At 38.3% G+C, this 19,418-nt stretch overlaps 1 protein-coding gene across 1 annotated transcript; it reads left to right on the forward strand.

Annotated features, from left to right (window-relative positions):
* The first annotated feature begins 3,009 nt into the window (after nt 1–3,009).
* Nucleotides 3,010–17,495, forward strand: LOC146903731 (uncharacterized). The gene is made up of 2 exons (XM_085725350.1): nt 3,010–4,190; nt 17,444–17,495. The coding sequence occupies exons 1-2, from the start codon at nt 3,010–3,012 to the stop codon at nt 17,493–17,495; spliced, it is 1,233 nt and encodes a 410-aa protein (XP_085581476.1).
* Nucleotides 17,496–19,418: the final 1,923 nt, after the last annotated feature.

Consider the following 19,418-nt stretch of genomic DNA (forward strand, 5'->3'; position numbering starts at 1 on the left):
CTACGATTTATGGGCATCATACTACGATTTTGGATGTTTTGGAGTCATTTTGTTACTGGAAAAATCGTACTACGACGCTTTCTATCGTACTGCGATGTAGAAAGTAAATCTGCCATCATACTACGACGCTTTCTATCGTACTGCGATGTAAAAAGTCACCCATCGTACTACGACGCTTTCCATCGTACTACAATGTAAAAAGTAGATCTGCCATCATACTACGACCCTTTCCATCGTACTACGATGTAAAAAGTCACAGCATTATTTACATAAAAGCCCAGCTGCAAACCAGAGGAGAGGGGGCGAAATTTTGGGAAGGAAACTGACTTTTGGAGCAGGAAGACATGGAGAGAAGGTTGGAGACCATCAAAACTCATATCCGGTAACCAATTTCATGTAATGAATCCTTCCTTCATATTAGTTATTTATGCTTTAGCCATGAATAGCTAGATCCTTTGTGATTTGGTCAAGAGATGATTCTGTTCTAGCTCATGTTTATGTAACCTGTAACTCTTAATCTTTATGAATGTTATTCTAGTTTATTCAGTATAAATTGTTCTTAATGCTTTTATGATTCTGACCCAATATAATTGATTCTAGAGTTTATATGACTACTGACACTAGCGTGTAACTCTGACATATTTATACTGTTCAATCTAACAGACAATCTAGGGATGGAGCGTTGTTAGGTTGTGATAATTGAATTAACGGACTTAAAACCTTTGATGATTATAGGTTCACCTAAGGGATTAGGGAATTATAATTATAAAAGAGGGCTTAGGATCAAGGGATTGACCTAAGCTATTTTGTTAATTTGTCGTGAATTGAATATTATTCGTAAAATTAAGAAACAGGTTGCTAATGAGTGATGAACAGATGAATTGATTGACCTAGTCATCTCTCCATATTTTTTCTTAAACCAATTTTTCCTCAACCATTTTATTTACATTTGCAAACCAAATCTATTGCCTCAGTGCACCTCCCATTTTACATACATCCTTAATAATAACGTTACTACCGAGTAGAAGTTGAAACAGTCCCTGTGGATACGAACTTATAAATTTTATTATAACCCTCCATGTTTTCTCCGTACTTGAAATGTGATCATGCATACATGCATACATGCATACATGCATAAACTTTTTTCCATGCATTTATCGAAGGGCTTAGACAAATTGAATTTGTAAACATTGTAGGAATGGGGAAGACTAAGTCCTACAAGTTCGTGGAAGTTGAGTTGGCTAGTTTGAGAGATTTGGCACTCAAGGTTGAGGATCCGACTGGTTTCCGACACCGTTATGGTGACTTACTTACTATTCTCCGGACTAATGTGGATGAGAAGCTTGTGCACACTCTAGTGCAATTCTATGATCGGGAGTATCGGAGTTTCACTTTTCAGGACTTTCAGCTGGTACCTACTCTAGAGGCTTATTCTTCTCTGACGGGTTTACCTATAGCCAAAGGAGCACCTTTCACGGGTCTTGAGCATCCTCCCATGCCTATAGTTATTGCTAAAGATCTCTATCTCAAGACCACCGATGCCTCCAAGAATCTTGTCACCAAGGCTCGCATCCGAGGGTTCACTTCAAAGTATTTACTTGAAAAGGCCAATCTCCAAACCACTTGTCGGGACACTCTCGAGGCTATTCTTGCACTACTCATCTGTGGGCTTATTCTCTTTCCACACCTTGACAACTTCGTGGACATGAATGCTATTATGATCTTCCGCTCCAAGAATCTGGTTCCTACTTTGCTAGCTGACACATACCATGCTATCCATGATCGTTCTGGCAAGGGTCGTGGATACATTTACTGCTGTGTGCCTCTTCTCTATAGGTGGTTTATTTCGCACCTTCCGAAGTCCTTCCATGACAATTCGGAGAATTGGTCTATTTCACAGAGGATCATGGCTCTCACTCCCAATGAAGTGGTTTGGCTCACTCCAGCTTCTAGAGTCAAAGAGATTATCTTCGGTGGTGGAAAGTTTCTTAATGTACCACTTCTTGGTACCCGGGGTGGAATCAACTATAACCCGGAACTCGCCCTGCGACAATTCGGTTTCCTGATGAAAGAGAAGCCCATCAATCTTGCTACATCTCCTTACTTCTTTCACTACTCTAATGCTCCTACCGGGATAAGAGAAGATTTCATAGAGGCTTGGTCTAAGCTACGGAAGAAAGAGGTGAAGCACATGGGTGTGAGATCCGATATTGCTCACGAGGCTTATACCCAGTGGGTGATAAGCCGAGCTGAGGAGATTGGCATGCCTTACCCTTCCATGAGATATGTGTCTGCATCTATCCCGACCATGCCTTTACCCCTATTACCACCTACTCAAGAGATGTATCAGGAGCATCTAGCCATGGAGAGCCGAGAGAAGCATCAGTGGAGGGCTAGATACTTTGAGGCTGATAACTTGATTATGACTTTGGATGGAAAAGATGAGCAGAAGACTCATGAAGTTTTAACATTAAAGAGGGAATTAGCCAAGGCTAGGGAAGAAATTGAAGAAAAGGATAAGCTGCTTATGAGGGACTCCAAGAGGGCTAGGGGTGCCCGTAATTTCTATGCCCGATACTGCAGTTATGAGTCTGAGACTGAGTCCGAGGATGATGCTTCCACTTCCTATGCTTGAGGATTCTTGTCTCCTGTTGATGTTTCCAGTTGTTACTATTGATTTACATTTTCAAAGTTTATCCCTTGGCTTAGTATTTCAAAGGGAATTATCTTGTAAGACTCTATAATGTTTGATTGTTTTGTCTGGTTTTAATTGTTAGTAATGTTTACAAGTTTCTAATTCGTCTAAAAAACCCTTCGATAACATAAAAAGAGTCTTTTTGCATATGCATTAACACATCTCATGCATCATATGCATTCATTGGTCACAAAAGACTTCCCTTGTGCTCATTACCTCCTGGTTCCTCTGCCGCAGTCTGAAAGGTGGCTCGTGCTCGCAAATTTTACCGACCAGATAGAGTTCATCATACAAGATTGTACAAGAGAAAGAATATGGCTAATTTTGAGGAAGAAAATGCTCAGCTCCGTGCCGAACTGGCTGCTATGAAAGAAGACTTGGCTAAACCTCATGACACTATGTCTACTCTGTTGGCTGCACAAGAACAACCGGTTACATCTGGTCCGGTCCTTACTGAAGTGGTTCCATCAAACCCACTATCCACAGTGACTTCTGATGCTCGATTTGTTATGCCCAATGGCCGTCCTTATGGGCTCTCAGCTTTCTATGCTCCTGACACTGCAGCCGGTATCTCTGGCGTTACCAATCAAGGACCTACTCCTGCAACAACTTTTGCTACTACACCTACTTTTATGCCTCAAGTGACTCCCATTGTTACCGAGCCTGTTGTACACACCGTGCGACAGGTAATCAATGTTGATACTCCGCGTGGACAAGACCCCATAGTGGAAGCTATGAGAGAACAGTTAAGAGAGCTAGCTGGAGAACTCCGTGAGGTCAAAGCTAACCGTGGGAACAGTGTCTCAACAAAGGCTCGTGACCTATGCCTGGTATCCCGGTTTGAAATTCCTAAGAAGTTCAAAGAGCCAGAATTTGACAAATACAATGGAACTTCTTGTCCACACAACCATGTCATCCGGTATGTCCGAAAGATGGACAACTACGCAGATAATAATGCTCTGATGATTCACTGCTTCCAGGACAGTCTAGCAGAAGATGCAGCAGACTGGTACACAGGTCTAAGCAAGGACAATATCCATACTTTTGAGGAACTCGCTGCTGCTTTTGAAAGCCATTATGAGTTCAACACCCGCTTGAAGCCGAATAGGGATTCTCTTAAATCCTTGTCTCAGAAGTCAGAGGAAACCTTTCGTGAATATGCTCAAAGATGGAGAGGGGCAGCTGCCCGGGTTTCTCCTCGACTGGATGAGGAAGAACTAACGCAGACATTCCTGAAGACTTTGAAGAAGGAATACATTGAAAAAATGATAGTCTCTGCACCCAATAACTTCTCCGGCATGGTTACTATGGGAACTCGTCTAGAGGAGGCTGTCAGAGAAGGCATCATCGTTCTTGAAAAAGGTGAGTCCTCAACTAGTGCGCCAAAGAAATATGGTAATGGCCACCACAAGAGGAAAGAATCCGAAGTAGGGTTGGTATCTGGTAACCAGTCTACAGCTGCTACTCAGCCACAGTTACCTTATCACTACATGCAGTACTCTCAACATCCTTTCTTCCCGCCATTCTATCAGCAATATCCTCTACCGCCGGGTCAACCACCAGCACCCATTAATGCCATTACTCAACAGATACAACCACAACCTCCTGCTCCACAACAACCTCCGCAACAGCAGAGCCCTCGGCCCAGGACTCATTTTCCACCAATACCAATGCGGTACGCTGAGCTACTCCCAACTCTACTTGCTAAAGGCCACTGTGTCACCAGACCAGGCAAGCCTCCGCCTATACCATTGCCTCCCAGGTTCCGACAGGATCTCACATGTGAATTCCATTAGGGCGCTCAAGGCCACGATGTTGAGGGTTGCTATGCTCTGAAGTATATTGTAAAAGACCTGATGGACAGAGGACGCTTGACTTTTGAAAATAGTGTTCCTCATGTTCTTGACAATCCACTTCCGAATCATGGTGCTGTTAATATGATCGAGGCTTTCGAAAGAGTTCGTGTTCCTCGAGAAGTTTCCACTCTAGATGTCCGTAGTGTCGTCACTCCCTTGGTACCGCTACATGTCAAGCTTTGTCAGTCTTCTTTGTTCAATCACGATTATGCTTCTTGTTCAGAATGCCTTCAAAATCCTATGGGTTGTTGTGTGGTGCAAGATGATATACAGAGCCTGATGGATGCCAAGCACTTGATTGCCAGTGATGTTTGTGTGATTGTGCCAGTGTTTCATGATTCTACGGCTGAAAGTGCATCTCAGACACAGAATGTTGAACCTTTGGTGATCATGTTACCTGGTCCGGTATCTTATGCCTCCACAAAGGCAATCCCTTACAAATATAATGCAACTATGATTGAGAATGGAACGGATATGCCTCTAGTATCCCCAGCTACAGTTGGTAATATTGCTGAGGGAATTGCAACTCTGAGAAGTGGAAAGGTCCGTCCACCCTTGTTCCAAAAGAGGGTTGTTACACCTATTGCCACAATAACTCCACCAGTTACTCCTCCTATTGACAAGAACGCCGGCCCATCAGGCCACTCTATTGAAGAGTCTAATCTGGACGAAATTTTGAGGCTCATCAAAAAGAGCGATTATAAAATTGTAGACCAGCTGCTGCAAACTCCATCAAAAATATCCATCTTGTCTTTACTCTTAAGCTCAGAAGCTCACAGGAAAGTGTTGATGAGGGTACTGGAACAAGCCTGTGTTGATCATGAAGTTTCTGTGGATCAGTTCAATGGAATAATGGGTAACATAACTGCTTGCAATAACTTGGGATTTGGTGATGATGAACTCCCCGAAGCGGGGAAACGCCACAACTTAGCTTTGCATATCTCAGTACACTGCAAGTCCGACATGATATCCAATGTGCTGGTGGACACTGGATCATCCTTGAATGTAATGCCTGAGTCTACACTGAGACAGTTAAGTCATCATGGAATTTCCCTAAGGGGAAGCAGCTATTTGGTTAAGGCTTTCGACGGATCTCACAAAGATGTTCTTGGAGAGGTAGATCTGCCAATTACCATTGGTCCTGAGACGTTCCAAATCACTTTTCAAGTAATGGACATCAATGCTTCTTATAGTTGTCTCCTCGGAAGACCGTGGATTCACGACGCTGGAGCAGTAACTTCTACTCTGCACCAGAAGCTCAAGTTTGTGAGGAATGGTAAGCTTGTCACTGTGCATGGTGAAGAGGCGTATCTGGTTAGCCAAGTGTCATCTTTCTCTTGTGTTGAAGCAGGGTCCGCTGAAGGGACATCATTTCAGGGGTTGACTGTTGAAGGTGCGGAGCCTCGAAGAGCTGGTACTACTATGGCCTCATTGAAAGACGCCCAGAAGGCTGTTCAAGAAGGGCAGGCTGCTGGCTGGGGCAAAGTGATACAGATTTTGGAGAACAAGCGTAAAGAGGGCCTTGGGTTCTCCCCAACCTCAGGCATGTCAAAAGGAACTTTCTATAGTGCTGGATTTATCAATGCTATTACCAAGGATGCTGCCGGAAGTAGTCATGTGCCTACGTTTGTTGTACCAGGAGGCACTGTGAGAAATTGGGAAGCCATTGATATTCCTGTAGTAATGCATGCTTCCATGTAATGTGTCTTGTTGCTCATGTTTTTCTTTGTTTTCAAAATAACAATCCTTTCGCTCTGCCCAAGGCGAAAGTGATATCTTTGTAACGGCGTGTTTGTTTCGGCATTGCCGTTATTAATAAAAATTGTCGTCTTTTCCGCGACTCTTTGTTTTTTATACTTTTTAGTGCCTTTTCCTTGGAAATAATGGTAATGCCAGAAAAAACCAAAACATTTGTATTTTCTTATTAATTTCAAAAATCTGCATGAAAAACATTTTTCTAAAATCATCCCAATCATATTATGCAGATTGAACCATAATAAACCCGTTGAACACAGTGACCCTATGGTTCCTCCAAATTTTGAATTCCCTGTATATGAAGATGAAGATGAGGATGATGATGAAGAGATACCGTATGAGATCACTCGACTGCTCGAGCAAGAAAGAAGAGCCATTCAGCCTCACCAGGAAGAGATTGAGCTTATCAACCTGGGTACTGAAGAGAACAAACGAGAGATCAAGATTGGTGCTGCACTTGGGCCAGAAGTGAAAAGGAAAATCACTCAGCTTCTCCATGATTATCCAGATGTTTTTGCATGGTCCTATGAAGATATGCCAGGTCTAGATCCCAAGATTGTGGAGCATCGGATACCGACAAGGCCCGAATGCCCTCCTGTCAAACAGAAGTTGAGAAGGTCTCGTCCAGACATGGCTCTTAAGATCAAGGCTGAGGTGCAGAAGCAAATTGATGCAGGTTTCCTCATGACAGCTAAGTATCCAGAGTGGATTGCCAACATTGTACCAGTACCGAAGAAAGATGGGAAAGTTCGAATGTGTGTTGATTACAGAGATTTGAATAAAGTCAGTCCGAAAGATAACTTCCCATTGCCTCATATTGATGTGCTTGTTGACAGTACTGCTCAGTCTAAAGTGTTCTCCTTTATGGACGGTTTCTCCGGCTACAACCAGATACGGATGTCTCCTGAAGATAGAGAAAAGACGTCCTTCATTACTCCATGGGGAACATTCTGTTATAAAGTGATGCCGTTCGGTTTGATAAATGCTGGTGCGACCTATCAAAGGGGTATGACTACTCTGTTTAATGACATGATTCACAAAGAGATTGAGGTATATGTTGATGACATGATTGTGAAGTCAAGTGATAAAGAGCAGCATGTCGTGTATTTGAAAAAGATGTTTGAAAGATTGAGAAAGTACAAGCTGCGGTTGAATCCCAACAAATGCACATTTGGTGTAAGATCTGGAAAATTGCTAGGCTTCATTGTCAGCCAAAGAGGCATTGATGTTGATCCTGACAAAGTCCGAGCCATCAGAGAAATGACGGCCCCTCAAACTGAAAAGCAAGTCAGAGGCTTCCTCGGCCGCCTGAATTATATTTCAAGATTCATATCCCACATGACTACCACATGTGGACCAATTTTCAAATTACTCAGAAAGAATCAGCCTGTTGTATGGAATGATGAATTCCAGGAAGCTTTTGATAGCATTAAAGAATACCTGTTGGAACCACCTATCCTTGTCCCGCCAGTGGAAGGAAGGCCTTTGATTATGTATCTGTCAGTGTTAGATGATTCAGTGGGTTGTGTTCTCGGACAACAAGACGAGACTGGAAAGAAAGAACATGCCATCTACTATCTGAGCAAGAAATTCACCGACTGTGAGACTCGGTATACAATGCTTGAAAAGACTTGTTGTGCCTTAGCTTGGGCTGCCAAACGCCTACGGCATTACATGGTGAATCATACAACTTGGTTGATATCCCAAATGGATCCAATCAAGTACATCTTTGAGAAGCCTGCTGTTACTGGAAAGATTGTACGTTGGCAAATGTTGTTGTCTGAATATGATATTGTGTATAAAGCTCAGAAAGCAATCAAAGGAAGTATCCTTGCTGAGCATCTTGTTTGTCAACCTCTTGATGATTACCAGCCGATTAAGTTTGATTTCCCTGATGAAGAGATTATGTATTTAAAAGCAAAAGAATGTGAAGAACCACTGATCAATGAAGGGCCAGATCCCAATAGCAAGTGGGGGATGGTATTTGATGGTGCTGTCAATGCTTACGGTAAAGGGATCGGGGCCATTATTGTAACCCCACAGGGGCACCATATTCCTTTCACTGCACGAATAACTTTTGAATGCACGAACAACATAGCTGAATATGAGGCGTGCATCTTGGGCATTGAAGAAGCAATTGACCTGAGAATCAAGCACCTTGACATCTATGGAGATTCTGCACTTGTTATTAATCAGATAAAAGTTGAATGGGAGACTCACCATGAGAAGCTGATCCCTTACCGTGACTATGCAAGACGTCTGTTGACATACTTTACAAAGGTTGAGCTGCACCACATCCCTCGGGATGAAAACCAGATGGCTGATGCTCTTGCTACTCTGTCTTCCATGTTTCGTGTGAATCACTGGAATGACGTGCCCGTAATCAAGGTACAGCGTCTTGATAGACCCGCTCACGTGTTTACTATTGAAAATATCCCAGATCAGGCTGATCAAGATGTGAATGGCAGAAAACCTTGGTATTACAACATCAAACGGTTCTTGCAGAATCACGAGTATCCACTTGGTGCTTCCAACAGAGATAAAAAGACTTTGAGAAGATGGGCCAGTAGATTCCTTTTGGACGGAGAGATCCTATACAAGAGAAATTACGACATGGTTTTGCTGAGATGTGTTGATGAACAAGAAGCTGAGAAATTGATGCATGATGTACATGATGGTACCTTCGGGACCCATGCTTCGGGCCACACTATGTCAAGAAAGCTATTAAGAGCCGGCTATTATTGGATAACTATGGAGCGGGACTGCCACAAACATGCCAAAAGATGCCACAAATGTCAAATTTATGCTGACAAAATTCATGTGCCTCCACATGCTCTCAATGTCATCTCATCCCCATGGCCTTTCTCTATGTGGGGCATTGATATGATCGGAAGAATTGAACCAAAAGCTTCCAATGGACATCGTTTCATTCTAGTGGCAATTGACTTTTTCACCAAGTGGGTTGAGGCTGCTTCTTATGCGAATGTGACCAAGCAAGTAGTAGTGAAGTTTATCAAGAATAATATCATCTGTCGATATGGCGTTCCCAATAAGATCATCACTGACAACGGTTCCAATCTGAATAACAGCATGATGCAAGCTTTATGCGAAGAATTCAAAATTGAGAATCACAACTCTTCTCCTTACAGACCTCAGATGAATGGTGCAGTTGAGGCCTCTAACAAGAACATCAAGAAGATTGTTCAGAAGATGGTCACTACTTACAAAGACTGGCACGAAATGCTACCTTTTGCCTTGCATGGTTACCGTACTATAGTGCGCAGTTCAACTGGGGCAACTCCTTTCTCTCTTGTATATGGCATGGAAGCAGTTCTCCCTTTGGAAGTGGAGATTCCATCTCTTCGAGTGATCATGGAAGCAAAATTGACTGAGGCTGAATGGTGTCAAAGTCGGTATGATCAGTTGAATTTAATTGAAGAGAAACGTATGGATGCTATGGCTCATGGACAGTTGTATCAAGTGCGGATGAAAAATGCTTTTGACAAGAAAGTCCGACCTCGAGAATTCAAGGAGGGCAAACTTGTATTGAAAAGAAGGGTAAGCCAGCAGCCCGACCCAAGGGGCAAGTGGACACCTAACTATGAAGGTCCTTACGTTGTCAAAAAGGCTTTATCTGGTGGTGCTTTGAACTCCCAAATCCTGTTAATGTCGATATAGTCAAGAAATACTTTGTCTAAAAAGAAAAGAACAGTGTGGTAGGTCGAAAACCCGAAAGGGCGGCCTAGGCAAAAATGCGCTTCCCGGTGGATCGAAAACCCGAAAGGGCGATCCAGGCAAAAGTTAGGGACAAAAAAAAAATGAATATGAAAAAGCTCGCTGAGATTGTACGCAACTCAGGCAAGAATGAGCGTCTCGATGAGCCGAAAACCCGAAAGGGCGGTTCATGCAAAAATGAGATTGACAATAAAAGACAAGTAACTATATCTGGCAAGTCACCATCGCCCCTTAGGACATCTGCAACTGTCAATGATCTTCTTCATCAGAAGCTTCTGTACTTGTGAATTCAAAATTTCTATGAAATATAGCGGTCATCGTGTTCAATGTACCACCAACCAATAAAATTACCATTTTCCAAGCTTTGTAAATCTGTGAAGTCATGCCTTTGGCTGATTTTCACTCTTCTACGTCAATTTGAGCCTGTACTTTTGTTTGAAACTCTATTTTCTTTCTACTTTCAATACTATATACAAAACATTTTCTTTCTATTTAATAATGTCAATGTCTGAAACAAACATTTTTTGAAAATTAAAAAACCTTTTTCTGTCTATTTTGAAAGCAAACCTGAGCAATATGGTACATTTCAATGAAACATGCATGGATAAATGAGTGTCAATGTCTATTTCAATACGTGTTACGAGCGGGTTTTTCCCCAGGATGATCTGTGGTCAATAGCAAGAATGAAAAAATAGAATGGAAAATGAAAATGCAAATGAAAAGCTCGCTAAGTCGAAAACCCGAAAGGGAGGCTTAGGCAAAAATGAGCACCCCGCTGATTGACAACCTATGAAGGCAATTCAGGAAAAAATGGGGCAATGAAAAGAACTTTATTCCCCGGTGAATCGAAAACCCGAAAGGGTGGTTCAGGCAAAAATGGGATTGAAAAATGAAAATGATATGAAAAGCATTGACCACAGATGCGAACATCCCACGTTTATCCAGCACTGACACGCCTAACAACGGCGACCTGTATCAAAGAATCTTCCAAGGTTCCCTCTCCTACAAGTTTTATTGCCCTCAGCCATGGTTGTGATACGTCTTTCAACGACGGTTTCTCCGAAGAGGATTTCTATGTGGTTATGTTATAGCACGAGCCACTACGTGCCCAATCTTCCAATGTTTTGTCCGTCTCTGTGAAACCTCTCTGTCAAACTACAAACCAATCATGCATCTCCAAGCATTCATGCATAATCATGCATTTTATGTACTCATACATTTAATAAACTCTTGTTATACCATACATACATGTTGCATTTCATTTTAATACAACTCAATTTCCACTTTCAATTCAGTTCAATCTTCACTATCAAAATTTAACTCAATCTCCAATTTCAATCCAATCTCAATTTCAATTCAATCCAATTTCCACTTTCAAACTCAATTCAATCTCAACTTTCAATCCAATCCCAATTTCAATTCAATCCAATTTCAAATGTCAAATTCAATTTCAATCTCCAATTCAATTCAATTTCAATCTCCAATTCAATTCAATTTCAATTTCCAATTCAATTCAATTTCAATTTCCAATTCAATTCAATTTCAATCTCCAATTCAACTCAATTTCAATCCAATTCAATTCAATGTCTCACTCTCAATCTGCTTTTGGGCCAACAAAAATGGTCATGTCTATTCTCAAATCAAATCAATGTCAATTTACTCTCGATTTGTATCTGTCCAAATCAAACTTCCAATTTGTATCTTGTTATCAGTCAAGTGGCTAGTTCGATCCAAAGAACAGCTTGTACCAGCCTATATGCCTATAATTCCGGTCAAACCACAAGTTCGATCCAAAGAACAGTTTGTACCCTGCTTATTTTGGTTATCAATCAAACGACAAGTTCGATCCAAAGAACAGTTTGTACCAACCAACATGTTGAAACACTGACCAAGCCCCAAGTTCGATCCAAAGAACAACTTGTATCAGTCTTTTGTCTATATTTCTAGGTCAAACAGCAAGTTCGGTCCAAAGAACAGTTTGTGCCTGCCTATCTGTTTACACTCTCAATGAAGCGACAAGTTCGATCCAAAGAACAGCTTGTATCTTCCTATATGTTTGTATTTTCAATCAAGCGACAAGCTCGATCCAAAGAACAACTTGTACCTGTCTCACATTTCTGTCTCCGGTCAAGTGCCATGTTCGATCCAAAGAACAGCTTGTACCTGTCTCACATTTCTACCCCCGGTCAAGTGGCTAGTTCGATCCCAAGAGCAGCTTGTACCCCTCTTTTGTCCCCTGGTTTGTCTACCCTGTCAATGTCTATCTAAATCCCCAGTGATACGACATGCTCTGTGGACTCCAGTTCGTTTGTCTTGCATTCATAATCAAAATGTTGCATGGCATTCATATTCTAAAAACCTGAGAGCGTATTTTTAAGTCCAAAAACAGTGCGAATGTTAATATTTAAGTATCTTCATCTCGTCTAATCAAAGACTTCGTCTCTTGACTCTCCGGACGAGGAAACTTAAATAGGGGCAGCTGTTATACCCTAATTTTGGACCTAAAAATACTAGCTCAACTCTTCTTTTCTTGTATTTCAAGTCATTTGATGTGTCTCTGATCAATTGCATCTTCTTCTGCATCTTATTTCAATATTATTTGCAAAAGGGTATTTTAGTCATTTCCTGCATTCAAACTCATTTAGTCTTTAAAAATTGTTTGAGTCTTTTCAATTGGTTTGAATAAGTCTTTATTTCTATTCCACGTCAAAATCCATTTCAAAAATTGCATTTGAATTCATTTTGAGTCAGTTTAGCCCCTAAGGGGGGCATTTTAGTCATTTCATGTGTAAAACACTCTGTTCAATCCTTAAAATTGTCTCTGAGTCTTTTAATTTGGTTGTTTGAACTCTTGCTTTAATTTCATGATAAAATCCATTTTAAAATTGCATCTGAGACGTTTTGAGTCGTTTTGGTCCCCAGGGGCATTTTGGTCATTTCACACGAAATTTTGACAAAGAGAGGTTACTTTGAAGTACCTCATTTAAGTAATTGGTTCGTTTTAGTCCATTTTGTGTTTTTTATTGGTTCCACTTTACGTTATTTTCCATTTACCAATTTTAAATTCAATTTTATTTTAATTTTCCACTTAGTCCTCAAAATTTTCTAAATTTGCATTTTAGTCCTTCAAAATTTTAAAATTGCACTTTAGTCCTTTTTTTCCATTTTATTTCTTTTAAAGTCTTTTTTTAAAAATTTAGGTTTTAGTCCCTTTAGGTCAAACTTTTATTTTTCCTTTTCAGGTCAATTGCAATTATGTCCTTTAGTCCTTAATAATTTTTTTTTCAGGTCAGTCCTTCGAATTCAAAAATTGCAAAGAGGCCCTCAAATCCAAAATTTAGTCCAGTTTCGAATCAAACAGGTCCAAACACAGGTGTCACAAGATTATTGGTCAACGAATCCACATGTCAAGCTATAAAGGGCCACATCACTGATTGCACAGGAAGAGAATCAATCATTCAACGCCAACTCAACAAACACTTTTCCCATTTCTCTCTCTTCTCAAGAAGATCAAAACTCTAACCGTTTTCAGAAAATCACCAAGAACATTCATCAAACCCTAACTTTCCAGAATGACAAATTGAACCAAATTGTAGTGAATTTCGTGAAGTTCTCAGAGATTCAGAGCCGAATCTTCATCATCGAACTGAAATCACTGCAATTCCAGCACGAATTCGTTACCAAATTAACAAATTTGTACGATCACAGTGAGAAGTGAGAAGAAGAGAGAATCGAAGCAAGTTCTGAACCAGTGAAGAAGAAAGAGAAGAGAATAACTGATTTATTTTCAGTTCAAGACTTACCAGAAGCTTGCGTGGATCTTGATGTTCGAATCTCCAAATCAAAATCAGGTAAACATACAAAACCTTCTCGTTTTTCGCTCTAAATCATCATCGAAGGCTTGAAATTGGAAATAAACGGTGAATCAAAGTAAAAGTTTCGAAAAGGTTCGAAAAGTTTGAAACGAAACCCTAAAATGTAAAATCACGAAGGTTCACCGTTTATTCTCCAAATCAGAGTTCAAATTCGTCATCAGCATAGAAAATAGGTCAAGTTAGGGTTTAGTTTCAAGAAGATTAGAAAAAAATGTGAAACCCTAGAACGTAAGATTCGAACGTAGATCTGTTCGAATTTAAGCCTCGTTTCAAAAAAAAACTAGTTTCTGAATCATAAAGAGGAGACTCAGATGAACACAATGATGTAAAAAAGTTTCAGAAAACGTTCAGGTGTGGTGGCGCCGCCGGCGAACCACCACACCTCCGCCGCTGTGTTCATCGGAGAAGATGAAGAGAGAGTGCAGAGCATCTCTCTCTAAAAAACGTTGTAGTGAGAGAAAGGGAAGAAGGAAATGAACTGGACCGGTTGTCTTGTGTTTATATAAACACTTGAACCGGTCTGGTTTAGTTTGGTTCATTCCTTTTCTTAATCCACATCGTTGGTTTTTTTGGTTTGCCACGTGTATGATCCAGATGTTTTGCTTCCATGTGCCTGAACCACCTTATGGTGTGCTACGTGTTTGTGACCTTTAGATCTAGGGTTTCAGATGATCTGGATCAATCCAACGCCTCTGAGGCTCTTGGATGATCCAGACCCATCCATGCATTGGGCTTGGACCTGTTCCTTTGCAAACTTTCGTTTCTTCACTTGTTTTTGCTATTTCCACATTATTTCTTGCTATTTGCACCCTTACCTGTCCAAAACTCTTCATAAAAATTCCTAAAAAATTCCTATGTGTTCTTGATCTTTTTCTTGATATTTTTGTGATGTTGTTATGTGTTAAGCCTTGGTTAGAAATATGTGGTATTTTCTTGTTAATTGTTCACTATTTTTTTTTTTGTTAAAATTGAGAAGTTTTATATGTTCTTGTGTCTAAAAATTCTTTAAGAATTCTAAAATTTTTCACATGTATTTCTTGACAATTTTGTGATGTTTTGTGGTGATTTTTGCTTATTAAAAATTGATAAGAATAATGTGTTGATTTTCTTGCTAAATTTGTGTTATTTTATAGTAAAAAACTTGTGAAAATTGCTTGATTCTAGCTCCAATTTCTTGATAAATGGTTGTGACCTATACCATATGATTTTGTGAAGATTTGGCTACTGTTTGTATGTGTTTCTTGCTGCATGTGAATATGTGTAATTAGTTTCTTGTTTTACAAGTCATGCAAATGTGTGTATGTGAAAATAAAGTGCTAAGTGTACCTAAAATATGTCATGATCCTTGATTTGAATATGGCCTATAATTCTCACACTTGTAATACAATGAAGTCTTTTGAAAGTTGCTTATGATAGGAGAATTATAGGTTATGTACTTATTGAGAGGTTATGGTGGATTTTTACTACACTTTGACACTTTATTCTTGTCATTTTTACTATTCTTTGCCTAGTATTATCTTTGCCTATCTTTCTATCATTTTATACCTTATCCTACTAACCATTTCATTTCATGTTTCATTCATTCATAAGCATTCCGCCTATCATTCCTTTCCTATAGTTTTAAAAAAAAAAAAAACTTAGTATGTAAAGACCTAGAAATTTTGTATTTTACTTCATGCAATTTTAAATTCTTGCAAGACCATAGAATGTATCTAGGCCAATGATGTAAAGGACAATGGACTCTAATGATGTACACCGACACAAGCACCGACATATGCACACACATCACATAGATATTTTTTAGATGTATGGCTAGGATATGCATGTTTAGATGTATGTTTAGGATTGAATGTTTAGATGAATGTCTAGGGTTTATACTTAGAAAAATCATTTTCCAAAAAAATATGAACAATATCACCCAAATCATTTTCCAAATAAACCTTGGGATCAAAATCCCATTGTATTTTCCCTTTTATTTTCTTAATCAAAATTCAATGAAAATTAATCATACTTTGACTTCTTTTGCAAAATAACTAATTCCACCTCACATTTTCCAAATCTTATGCCCTTGAGGCCTCTCTCTCTCATTCTTCAAATTCCAATTTTCAAACTTAAAATCAACCAACAAAAACAAAAACATTTTTGGAAGAGAACTACGGTGGATTTGATCCCTTAAAAGGGTACGTAGGCAAGGAACCAAAATTCTTTCAATTCAATTAAAACAGAAATTCAAACACTTTCTTCTCCCTCCAATTCTTCACTTAGTAAACCTTTAGATATAAATAACACTTTCAAATAGCATTTAAAAATAAAGCGCGCGCGTAGAAAGTAAAGACGGTTCCTATAGGATACTATAGTCGTTATGGGTGCCTAACACCTTCCCGTAGCGAAAACAACTCCCGGACCTCGATTCTCAAGGGTTTTGCTTATTTTTCCCTTCCCAAGAAAAAATGAGATATCAAAGGTTAAAAAAGGTTCAAACGTAATCAATGTTTGACACCCGAAAACCAAGATAAAACAGTATTGTATAAAGTATATATAGAAATGAAATAAAAAGTTGATGTTAAATAAGGTCTCCAATTTTTATTTATATTTTAAAATTTTACTTGATAAAAAGATCTTATATATACTACGCACGGGTCATATTCACTGTATAATATAGTATAATATAGTCTGTATTGTATAAAGTATATATAGAAATGAAATAAAAAGTTTATGTTAAATAAGGTCTCCAATTTTCATTTATATTTTAAAATTTTACTTGATAAAAAGATCTTATTAATTTTGGTTAAATTTAAAGGTCTCGTATTTGAAAATTTCTGCTCTCCGTTGTACTTTATTCCACATCAGTTATTATACAATCAAACTTGTTATTTCTTTAAATTTCTTTTTTGGAATAAGACAACAAATAAATTCATTAAGTTAAGGCACAATAGTATGAGTCTAATGAGGTTTAGAACATACACCTTTTGCTCCGCGCATATTTGCAACTTTGAATTACACCAAATACTTAAAGCAACACCAATGTATCACAAATTATACATACATAATTAATAAACACTTATAGTATTCTTGTACAAAAACAAAAAAACACTTATAATATTTATTTGTCACATGCACCATTGCTCTTATGCATTGCATGATCAGCACTTTTTTCATTCCTCATTGAGTATATCTTGTGCTACATTTATGCATAAACCAGTATACCCAACAGCTAAATTATCTTCCTTCCTACTTCAGTATTTTTAACTTCAACAAAGAAGCAAAAACCTCCATACATGTTTGCCAAATGCCTTGCAACAACAGTCCTGAAACTCCAATAATTGACATATATTTCTCTCGCAATATAAACTTCCAAAAATTGCATTAGTGAACGCACACATATATGACAATCATGAGATATTATTGCATTAGTAAACCTCCAAAAATCATGAAATTCAATATACATGATGTGGATTAGTTATGCAAAAATGAAGTCGCCCACATAAGATATAATGATTTTTATAAAGTTATCGTTTGTTGGACAGGTTGTTTGTAACAGAAAAGCAGGATATCAAAACTGTAGTTTGTAATGCTTAGTAAGGGAGAAGACATTGGATTAACAGCTAAGTAGCAGAATTGTATTTATTTATAGAGCAATTCTAAAATACTTCATGCATATATTGCAAGCATTTGTGCAAAGAATAGATGGAAAAGAATAGATGAAAGACAATTTTAAAAAGACGGCTCAAAATTAAATACACCATAAAAAACAAAAAATAGCACTACAATTATTGTTGTTTGTGAGTTGGACATGGTAATGTATACTACTCAAAGTTGGTTTTAATAACTCTTCGAATTACATCAATTATTGTTTTTAGGGAAATGCTATTTTTTTCTAAACAATGTGCAATTATGATTTAGTTATAAATTGAATTACATTGAGCACATAAACTCTCACTATATTAAGCCGAGCATCTGCAACATTTCAGTTGCTGCTGTCAGAAAATGATTGAATTCACAATTTGTAGAAACTCATCTATATAGATTCATGTATGCATATACTCTCTACATGATGATAACCTTAGCATATATAAACTAATTCAACACGTGTAATTAGAATCAAATGGCAATAAGTCTTGCATTTATTCCTTAAAACAAATCAATAAAATAAAGCACATTCGAAAAATCAATAGCTTGTTGGTATTAAGCATAAGTATAACATTAATTTATACACTTCTCAATGTGACATTGAATTTTCAAGAGCTTCAAGTTCTTTAGGAGCAGAACATCTATGTAATTTACTTACCTCAAATTGAATCACTCTCTGACTCAGCCGAATCACCTACCCATATGACAATCCTCCTTATGACTCAGCTAAATTGTCGGCACCATACATCAGCTCTTTTGGTAGCTTTGCTAAATGTACTGAACAATATTCAACACCATTAACATATTTTAATGTGACTCTTAATGAAGCAATGAAGAGAGATAGTAGTTCTTTATAGTGCTGTTAAGATATGCAAAAGTTAAAAGTCGAAAATAAAATAAAAAAACATCTAAAGAAATACATATAGATTAAAGTTGATAAGTTCAGGAACAATTCACAAAAACTGATTGAAGAAAGAGAGTAAAAGAGCTCTGCTATAAATGATGATCAATATGAATGGAAACCCCTATTATAGCCTTAATATGAGCCGCAGCAAGTACGCATTTTCACATGTTTTAGCTACTACTACTCAATGAGCTGTAATCTGACAAAAAAGGTAATGATAAATAGTTTGCATAATTAATTAAGTGTGGGAGACAAAAATCTTAATTACAATTACGTGGAATGATTTATCTTTATGGATGCTATAAATTTTCATTAAGCATACACTTAACACAAATAAAGCACTTCTTATTTTCATTTGGTTGACAACTTTGATGCAATTAGTGACTATTGCTTAAAAATACCAATAGTCAAGCCAAAGAAAATCAGATTTCGCATTCACTCCAAAATATACTAAAATGATAAAATGCATTAATGCAGAAAAACAATCTAAAGCCATTTTTATGTATTAATTGAAGTTAACCATGTAGGCTAACCATCTAATGTTATCCGTGATTATTGTCATAGTATTATTCCCAACTCATCTTTTGTTATGTATCGATGACTCAATATTAATGGATGAAACATATAGTTTTGTTAAGAAACATGGACACCAAATAAAAGTTGCAGAACAATTTGAAGCAGTACATAAATTTCTCAACACGTAAATATAAGTTATATAACAAATAGCAATTTGAACCAAAGTGTCCTAAAATCTGCATAGCAAATAGCATAATTTGCATACCACAAAAGGACTGACATACAAAGGTTAGTCTTTCAGCCCAAGGTGTATCCGTTACTGTAACAAACGAAAATTGTCATTAGTTTCACAATACCCTACTCACTGCTTAGCAACAGTATTAATAGAAATGACAAAGGACAGTCCTGAAGTATCAAGTATTAGAATTCATGTTACATATCTTCTCACTCAA

Source organism: Medicago sativa, chromosome 7 (genome assembly GCF_051527215.1).
Source record: "Medicago sativa cultivar Bolivia chromosome 7, Bolivia_mono, whole genome shotgun sequence".
Classification (NCBI taxonomy): domain Eukaryota; kingdom Viridiplantae; phylum Streptophyta; class Magnoliopsida; order Fabales; family Fabaceae; genus Medicago; species Medicago sativa.

Coding starts and splice junctions, on each gene's coding strand:
- LOC146903731 (XM_085725350.1), top strand. CDS start 3,010: ATGGCTAATTTTGAGGAAGAAAATGCTCAGCTCCGTGCCGAACTGGCT. Junction 4,191..17,443: donor TTACCTTATCACTACATGCA/GTACTCTCAACA, acceptor TTTGTTGGACAG/GTTGTTTGTAACAGAAAAGC.